General features: G+C 41.2%; 1 protein-coding gene across 2 annotated transcripts; it reads right to left on the bottom strand.

The window, feature by feature from the left end:
- Positions 1-246: 246 nt before the first annotated feature.
- On the bottom strand, positions 247-9,936 carry cmtr2 (cap methyltransferase 2). Of its 2 annotated transcripts, none has more exons than XM_003442336.5 (3): positions 9,862-9,936; positions 6,441-7,715; positions 247-4,905 (listed from the first exon to the last, which is right to left on the bottom strand). In XM_003442336.5, the coding sequence occupies exons 2-3, from the start codon at positions 7,701-7,703 to the stop codon at positions 3,856-3,858; spliced, it is 2,313 nt and encodes a 770-aa protein (XP_003442384.1). In that variant the 5' UTR covers positions 7,704-7,715; positions 9,862-9,936; the 3' UTR covers positions 247-3,855. The 2 variants fall into 2 exon arrangements, with proteins under 2 accessions (XP_003442384.1, XP_005467156.1); XM_005467099.4 differs by lacking the exon at positions 9,862-9,936 and adding an exon at positions 9,667-9,822.

Here is a 9,936-nt window from a genome sequence, read left to right as displayed (position 1 = left end):
TTCATCAACTGACCAAATATCATGAAGGAAAACATGCTGATATATTCATTGAAGTGATGATGGTTGATGGAACTGCTTTGTCAAGCAGACAGGTGGGACCTGACAAAACAACTGAGGAGAAGCTGTTCGTCAGTAATAGGCATACAAAAGACTGTCTTACCATAGATGGAAGTAGTCCCCCATGATGTCACCCATTACTACCATATTCAGTCCTCAACTCTGGCATGTTGGCCACAATGTCTTTGTTTTTTGTTGTTTTTTTAAAACAAACAAACAGTGAGGTACAGAAGTAGCTTTTTAGCTTACCTTCAAATCGGTTTTATTCTAAATGAACAGAATAGAATCTTTCTTGTCACTGTAACATGCACAGCAAAATTAAGTCCAATTTCAGCAATGCAAAGATCACTCACAACAATCATAAAACCTAGAAACTATATAAAAGTGTATGAAGAGATCAAAATTAACAAAAAACAAAAGGAACCAGCCTCCCAGGCTGCATAAACCCTTATTGCACAGATGAATTCATATAGATATTGCAGCATTAATGCATGTACAGCTCTGCAGTAAAATTGGTCTTTTTGTCCTTGTTTTGATTTTTCTGTACCTGTATGTTCGGTATCTCCTTTATCATCTCAAAGAGTAGGTGATCAGGGTGAGATGGATCTATTACGAAATTATTTTCCTTTTGGGGATTTGATGAATAAACACACAGACTTGTTTTTGTAATCGGAGGAGTCACACCCCCGCTGGTAATTCAGGTTTAAACCCTTTGATCATGTTTTATATTCTGATCGTCTTTTTATTTGCTTTCTGATAGTTTGATTAGAAAAAATGCATAACTGTGGACAGAGGGTATTTTGTAAAAAAAAAGAAAAAGACAAAAAAAAGCCAGTTTTATTGTACTGTTGTATCAATCATGTGTTTGACATTTAACCCTCAGCAGGGTGTTTTATTTGACTCCCTTTAGCCTTGAAGTTACGTGAGGCTTAAAGGTGAAAAACACTGTTGATCAGGTAAAAACCTGCTGCAGAAGTGGAGCTTTTTAACACTTTGGAAATTTAATGTGAAAAAGGATTATGAAAACTAGGCACGGAATAAAACCAAGAGTTTAGTAGTCTTTTTGTTTTGACAGGTATGTTTTTGAGGAATGTTAATACTTTCCTTACTGCAACCCATTTTATTTCTGTCACAGATTAGCGATTGAAGTCGTAGAGCGAGACTAACAAGCAAGACAGCTTGTCTGAAAGTGAGATCAGACAAAGAAAACTGACTGAACTGAGCTGATTCCCTCTGATGAACATGTCCTCCTCACCAGCATCTTCCTGCTGTCTTTATTTATTTTTTGTTGTTGTTGCATAATGAGAGTTTCACTGTCAACATCTTTACTCTGCAGACATAGGAGCAAGTGGAGAATCTCCATTCAACCCTGAAATAAAAGCAAAAATCAAATTCTTTTGTTTGCTGACGTAGTTTCTCTCCTCACTCAAGCCGATCGCCCGTCTAAGCCTCGCTGTCTCGCAGATTTCTTACTGCTGAGAGTCGAACTGAGTTAACTAACTGGCCGTGCATGACTTCAAGTCCAGAGTGGCCCGTGGTCAGAATCAACAGAAACAACACACACTCAGTTATTTGGTAGTGTGTATGTGTGTGTGAGTGCATAATTTGCAAAAGCATAATGGAGAAGAATATTACACAGAGAAAGAAATATATTGAAGTTACACAACCCAGTCTCTCTCTTACACACACTTTTTAAACAAACCTATCCATTTTTTTTTTCCTATTTTTGCTGGATTAAATCTCCTAAACCGTACATTTGTATGAATCTCTGTGGTCTAAATTGTGTGGGGTGGTGATCTTAATGGAGACGGGCACACAGGGAAAAAAAGATTAGTGGAATATAACTTTCCGATTTTGTCAGTGATCCAGTTTTCAGCTATAATCTGCAATCAAACACGAACGCTATTAAACAAAATAATGAAAATCCAGACAACTTAGTTTTCACAATGGCAGTTTTTAAATGGTTTGACCCCCATTACTGACCTATATTACAGATTAATCTCACTCGACCTATACTCACATGAAAGGTTTGTACTGTTTCATTCAGATTATTTCAGGCTCACCATCCTTCTTGCAAACTTATGTCTGAACTAATAAACAACTATTTTTATCGGCTTAATTTATTGGTTTGTTTTTCTGAAACCTCTGAGGTGAACCTTCTGCAGTTAGGGTGATTTAACAGCTTCTTCTACATCCACAGATGCTGACACTAGGTTATAGAAATGTAAGTGGTATATTATAAACATATCCACCAATGGCTGAACAGATAAAGCAACAGCTACAATATGATGGTGGTGGAAGTCCAGCTTAGTCACTTGGGAAATACTCTGTTTCCACAAATGTTTGTACATCACAAAAAATTGCTGCACCTATTTCCTAACAAGCTATAAAGAAATGACAAGTAGTTGAAGAACTTTGCACAGGACCAAATGTACTTCAACAACTATCCAGATCATCTTGATCTTTTGGACGCTCCTTTTTAAAGTTTGCTTCAAAAAACATCTGCCTATATCTCACTTTGTCCCCAGCATCAACCTTCTGTCACACCATGAACTACATCCAACCCAGAGAAGTAACGTGTGTTGTTAACCCGGGTCTCAACCAATCAAGTATCCAAACCTCATTTATCCGAGCTTGGAACTAACTTGCTAACTCTTGTGTGAGCCATGAAATAACGGCCAGAAAATTCTTCTTTTTTTAAATTTAGTGTTTATTGAACCTTCTGAGAAAAAAGATTAATTTGCAAATATAAAATTTCTTTTGTATCATGCATTTTTTGCAATTTATTGCTTGAGAATATTGTGCAATTTATTTTGTTTTTTCAGTGGGGGGGGGATCACACGGATGATGTATACGTCTCAAAAACTCACAAAAACTGTATGTATCAAATATGATACACTAGACATTAAGGAGTTAATACACTACTTGGGTTATCTTCAGACTATTAAGTAAACTAGCATTTTTAAAGAACAGAAACCCTCCATGTCCTTTTTTTTTTTTTTTAACATTATTTTTATAACAAAATATACCCCTAATTCGAATTATACTGAAAAAACAGAATAAACAAACTAAAAAGACGACAAATAATACAAATCCCACAACACTCCCCCTCCAGCTGTGCAGAGCATGACAGATGGAACCTTTTTTTTCTGTCCGTTGACAGTACAAAGTTTTCCTCACTGGACACAAATGAAATTAACTGAAAACAGTAATCTGACGGAGAGCTGCATAGAAGATAAAAAGATACTCAACACAGTGGGATTAAACACCGTGTTGATGCAAAATAGCAGGCACTTCAGGCTCTCTGTGATGTCAACTCAAAACATCCGTGACCAACAGGAGGTTTGGTGCAGACAGCTGGACCGCTGTTTATTTAGCATCCTGAAATCCCTCTGAGACTTTGGTCATGGACATTTTCTGCTGATCAAGTACTGAGAGTAATTTGCATTTTCAGCCATGCCATGTTTGTGGCTCCACTTGATAGATGTCTCACATGTGACTGCACCTATCAAGAGAAGTCTGATAAACGTCTTCTGACTGCCAGCATCGGTTCGAGTTGAAGCACACTAAAGAATCTGAATATCTGGAGGTGTGTTGTAATAAATAAGTGAGAGGAGTGTAATGTTAAATCAGATGAGTTCATATCAACATGCGAAAGCGATTCGGTGACTAACTGCTGAAAGCTCATGCAGCTGAGCAGTCTGCTGATTCCATAAGCAAATAAACTGGACTGTAACATGATTAAACTGCTTCTGAAGCGAAAAAGTGCATACCACAGTGACAGCCCACCAAAGCGCGCTATGCCTGCATGAGCAGATGCAGCTTCCGTTGGATGATTTCAGAGTTCACGGTCCACAGGAAGTCAGTCAGTCCTCCAGTGAGCAGCTCCTCCATGGGAACAAACTGCAGCACCTGTCTGTCGCCTCCACCAGGCTCATTTTTACCCTCCTCATCTCTTAACAGCTGGCTCATGCTCTCCTGGACTTCGGCGAGAACCAGCAGCATTTGGGCAGCGGCTTCAGGGCAGAAACCAACACACACCAGCACCGTCCCAACCCCTCCAGAGGGGGGAGGGCACTTGAAGGAGACGGAGCGAAAACATGCATGCAGGCAGAGCACGACAGCTGCCGTGACACGGGTGAGGGCAGAAATCACAGGCAGCAGCAGGGCGTCCCCAGAGCTCAGGCTCTGCAGGGCAAACATAACACAACATAAGAGCTGCCGCTGATACAGTGGCTCACCATCGTGCAGCAACACGGAGCCTCTTTCAGGAAATGAAGGCTCTGCAGAAAATGTTAACACTAGATCCTCAACTTGGCTATCAGAGATCCCCCAAACCGAGCAGCTGCCAAACACCAAACACTGCGTCCTCCTTTTTCCCCCTAAATTGTCGGCTTTAACGGCACACTGGCCTGCAACTTCTGACAAAATGGAGGACGCGCAAACCACATGGCAAGAGTCACAAGGAGTCACGTGGGTCCAGTCTACAGCTGTGTCCATCAGTGCTTCGTTCAAGTGGTTTAACAACCCTCCATCACAGAACGGAGAGTTTCTGACTGCAGGCAGAGCAGTCCCCACAATAACATACCACGAATCCACCTGACAGTTGGACAAGGGTCCCTCCAGCTTGCAGTCCTTCCCACTCTCCTCAGTCCAGTGTCTCTGTATCCAGGTGGCATGGCAACCCCTCTGAACACGCTCCCTCCAGCTTAAGGTCTGCAATTCCCTCCGCTCATTGAAGGAGCCCGTTTGCTTCTTCTGTCCCAGAGGTCGTCCGGCTGACACGCTGCAGCAGGCAGGAATCACGGTGTTACGAGAAATCCATCGGCTTCGCGGGAGAAAGCACACCTGCACACAGAAAGACATGATCAAATTCAGATTTAGACTTCTGGGAGCATCACACTAGTGTTGGGTCAGAGTATCATGTTTTTTTTTAAAAAGGCTACATTTGGATTTAAAATGAATTTCAGATTTTTGCTCTAATTTGTAAATTGTTTCTTAAACAAAAGTTGCAGCCTAACCAGATGACTAACCTAAAAAGAATGAAATTGAAAATTAAAATATAGAATGATTATTCAAACCATCTTAAATATGGATTTCTTTCAAATTTCCTACAGAGCTATCAAGTTGCGCGCACAATACGGAAAATATTGCAAACATTTCTTTATAAAAAGTTTTCAAAGACTATTTTAAAATGACAGGAAGAACTATTTTTTTATACACGTTAAGAGCCTGAATGTGTGAACGCTTCTATGAACAGGCTCTGAAGCTCACACATTCTCGTCCAGCTCAGTAAGTCTGACTCAAAGTGCTAAATGTATGTGAGACTGCATGATAAAAACGCACACACACATTTTTTTGCTGTCTTTAACTTTTCTTTTTTCTTGCACAGTTTTGTATCACTGCAGGAACTCCCTTTGGGGAAAATGAAGTTCCAGTTGAAGTGTGCGCATTCCCAAGCGGACTGAAAAATGAAGCTAACGCGGAAACGACAAAAACCAAACTTTTCTAACTGCCACTCGAGGCTGACTCCCCAAGGACAAGGACAAGATTTCCGAATTTACAGGGTTTGGATGCATGTTTACAGCCTGGTTTTGGCCTCTCCGGGAATCAATCCAACCTCACTCCGAGATAAAAACTACAAGTCATTCTTTTATGTGTAAAGCGACATCAGGCTTCACTATAACAATGCTTGTCTATCTTTGCAAACCAAAATGTATTACACACACCCAAGACCTGAGTTTACTTAAGTGGAATTACAGCTCATTTAAATCTCATTCCAGGTAAGTTTGAGAGTCATCTGGCTGCTGCATACTGCTGTCACACCCAGTCGCTCTAGTTTCTCCTTTCCCGGCTCTCAATGTTGGTGCACTTGCTCACACACACACACACATCAGTCACAAATGAAATAAAGCAAAATCATATTAATAATAATTAGCTGAAGCAGTGTTCATTTTGTTGACCAGCAATTTTCCTCATGAAAACAAGACGATAACTAAAAGCTAATGCAGAAGGCCAAAAACTATGATGACACTTTGGTCAACAAATAAAAACAAGATGAAAATATTCCGGAAAGGCGTGATCCAATCAGAAGTAATTAAGTTGTGTAGAAATGCAGAACGAGTTTGGAAGTGATTCCCATTTCTCATAAAAAATGTCGAGAGGAAGAAAAACAAAAAAAACAAAAAAAAACACGTATATAGACACATTTCGCATTTGACATTGTGGAAAAGCCAATTTTAGGCTAAATGTTGGGCACAACATTTATAGCACTCTTAAAGCCTTGGAAACCTAATTAACCTTCATAAAAGCTCCCGAACATCTGCTAGCTGGATATTTAGGTTTGTATCAGCTCAGTTTTCTATCATCTTAAATCGTCTTACCTGGAAGCGCTGTAGGTACTCCTGAGCCACACAGTCCCTGATGTGGTCGAGCCTTTGCCTCTCCTCTGTGCTCATACCTTTAAACAGTTGCAGGTTCTCTGATATCGTCTCTACCTGCAGGGTGTGGAAGTATGAGCACACTTCCACGTGCTGGCTCATGAACGACTCTGGGATTACAGAATTCTGGAAAAGTGCCTCTCTGTCGGCTAGTTGTGATCCATAATTACGAATCAGTTTTGAGAGCAGAGGCCTCACAGCCTCCTTGTTGTCATAGTTCAGACACACAACATACACCTCAGAGTTTCCTGCTTTGCTGGTGGCGGGTTTGAAGACAGTGACAGACTGAAAACAGCAGTTCAGCAGGTAGAGCAAGCAGACAGACGAGTGTTCGTACAGGGTGAACATTTTTAGTACAAAGGAGCCGCCGGGGCTCAGGAGCAGCAGAGCAGCTGTGGCCTCGCAGTAATGTAGTGACGCCACCAGCGCCTCCTGCTCGTCGGGGTTCTCCTGACAGTCAAAGCTTCCATCTGCCGTCACCAAATCAATCCTCCGCATGTTAGACACGAAGTTCTGCAGATCCAGCAAATGTTGCTGGATCATGATGTTCCCGGTGTTGTCTGAGCCGAAGAACCACCAGGGCAGCGTGTTAGCAATTAATCGATCATCTGCGATGGTTGTATTTCCCCCGTTGGCCTCGTGGTACGGGTTGAGGGTGTTAGCAACCCAGTTCCAGTCACAGTATCGTGTGGCCTCACTGGTTTTGAGGTAGTGGTTGAGAGCGGTTATGAAGGCCCCCGGTGCCTCACACAGATGGACTGTGTTCAGCTCTCCGTTTTGAAGAGCCTCGTTTGGAAGAAGATTAAAGTTTCCCAGGATTTCGTAGAATTTACACCACGCCTGAGTGCAGATCTCTGCGTTGGCAGCAGACCGGACGGCACCGATCACCTTCCCGGCCCGATTGGTGGAGCTGGTGTGCTGATGCCACACCTGTACGTTTTTGTCACTGAGCTGGTTCTTCACGTCATTCAGCGAAACCTTCAGGGCCTGCAGACGGCAGTGCTGTTCCGGTGCGTGTCTGAGAGCAACGTTCGGGTCAGGAATGCACCACTCAGACCCACTGGATGGTTTCACATACGTTCTCACTTTGCTAAAAAGACCTTGCATCTCAGCCAGAGTTTCAGGGTCAGGTGCCATCATGTTGTTAAATTGTTGCTGCTGCTGCTGCTTGCCGACTTTCCTCCTGGTCCCATTGCCTGTGCTCATCCTCCACACTTCCTGTGGGAAAAAAAGAAGGGTAGCTGACTGATTAAAAAGCCAACCTGCTTCATCTGTTTTGATAAAAAGTTCAATATAACCAAGCCTTCTTTGCACTATCTTGCTTCCTAAAAGCTGAAAACCCAGTCAGAAATTAGACTTATTATAAAGATAGAAGGGGTGGTTATCCACTTGTTGTGCTAAACCAGGTTTTATATTTCAAGCTCTGAGCACAGTCACATAAAAACGGAGCATTTACTGTCTAATTTGAATCTTCCTCTACATAAAATCAATCAGCTGAGCACCACCTGTTCCAATAATGACCTTCTGAGATGGAGGTTGAAGGCTACTGCTGCGAATGAGACTAGACACTAATGTAGGTTTTACCTAAGCAGAGGCTACGAACAAGAGTATGCAAAGTCTGCAAACATGATGTGCATAGCTGTGCCCAGGCTGAATGCTGATTGGTTGAAAAGTGGGCCAGAACAGGCCAAACTGAAGCTAATTTGTAGACATCGTGCTGTGGGCGTCGACTTCAGCACCGTTCACACAAATTAATTTTCTGCTCAATCTGTGATGTAATCTGTGATGTAGTGAGCCATGTGAAACACTATAATGGAATACTCAAATAAATTCACCAACCCATGTAAGTATTGAGCTTTTTAATTAATGACTTTAAAATAACTTACAGTCAGAATTAAATTACCAAAGCTAATGTTTTACTAACGAGCGCACACGATTTAGATCACAGCACCGGGCAGGAGGAGGTACTTCTGGGTCATTTCTTAATGAGTCTGGAGTGACTCAGTGATGAACAATGTTTGCTAATCACAGTATATTAATCTGTTATTTGTCATGAATCACACCGATAAACTGCTGTGCATGAAAGTCAGCTGTTCCGGTCAGTATTTGTAAACACTTCAGTTACGGTTAACGTAAACTAGATGCAAAACCAGCCTGTTACTTTTAGCCTCCGTCACTGATGACATGACATTTTGCACTTGATTCTGGTTCTGGATCGGAAATTTTGGAAGGGTTCTTTATTATGTGTGAGAGAACCTCAGCCTTGGCTGAAGTATGCAGTGCCTAGCTGCTCTTGGTTTTCCATACAAGAAACCGGGGAGATTAAACGGCCACGACAAGCATTTAGAAAATGAAAAATAAAACTGTGAGTGCTGTGACTCTAAACTTTAAAATCATAGCTGAATCCAAATAAACTAATTAACACTATTTTTGCTTTAGGTACATGATACTTATAATAAATAATGAAATAGATAGATAAATGAATAAAGATACGCTCAATGGAGAAACCATGAATGATTCATACTCACAGCCACTTTACAAAGGTACAATTATTCAACTGTCTGTTACCACAAATGTCTAATCAGCCAATCATGAGGAAGAAAAGTGATTTAAGTGACTTTGAATGTGGCATGATTGTTGGTGGCAGACGGGCTGGTCTGATCATTTCTGCTGCTATGCTGGGATTTTTACACACATCCATTTCAATGGTTTACTGAGAATGGTCTAAAAAAGAAAAAATATCCAGTAGTTTTATATGACAATAAGTTCACTGTACTGAACTCTTTTAAAGCATCTTTGGGATGTGCAGCAACTATTTGATGCCATCATGTCAATATGGACCAAATCTCTAATGTTTCAGTCTCATGCCATCGTTATCTTAAAAAAATATGAAGTCTTCAGCAATCAAATTAAAGATAAAATCTGATTCGTTTGTGTTTAGTTTAGAGTACAAATAATAGTAATAAAATAACTACATTATGCAGTGAAACTGGCACAGCTGCTGCTAATAGCTTCATTGGTTGCAAACATTTTAACAACACGACACTTGAAATGAGAAATTCTGACAACACTGGGATTATTGAGTGTGTAAATAAACCTACTGGCACGTGTTAAGGAAAACAATCTTTAAACAGCTGTGTGTTTAAGGCTTTATGAGTACTGAGCAGACCTCTGCGTGATAAACTGGAAGCTAAATGGGACACTTCCTACGGAATCGAAGAGAGTCCGGGTTGTGTCTCTTTGGAAACCCTGAATCTTCTCTCACAGCGTGTTCAGACCTTTAAGTCTTTGAGGAAGAAGGAAAGATGTTTCTATAACGCTACTGTATAACAGAAACAACAGACAACTCTGAGCAGAAACTCACCCAACTGCTGATGTTGTTGTACGGAAGCGGAACCACCGGTTCACGTGATTTACAAGATTCTGCGCATGCGTGAAG

Source organism: Oreochromis niloticus, linkage group LG1 (genome assembly GCF_001858045.2).
Source record: "Oreochromis niloticus isolate F11D_XX linkage group LG1, O_niloticus_UMD_NMBU, whole genome shotgun sequence".
NCBI lineage: Eukaryota > Metazoa > Chordata > Actinopteri > Cichliformes > Cichlidae > Oreochromis > Oreochromis niloticus.
The sequence above is the reverse complement of the archived record's forward strand: the minus strand, read 5'-3'. Positions and strand labels throughout refer to the sequence as shown.

Bases quoted from the DNA above. Each gene is read 5' to 3' on its own strand.
- cmtr2 (XM_003442336.5), bottom strand. From the start codon at position 7,703: ATGAGCACAGGCAATGGGACCAGGAGGAAAGTCGGCAAGCAGCAGCAG. The intron at 4,906-6,440 runs GTAAGACGATTT...TTCTGTGTGCAG, and splicing joins AGTACCTACAGCGCTTCCAG to GTGTGCTTTCTCCCGCGAAG.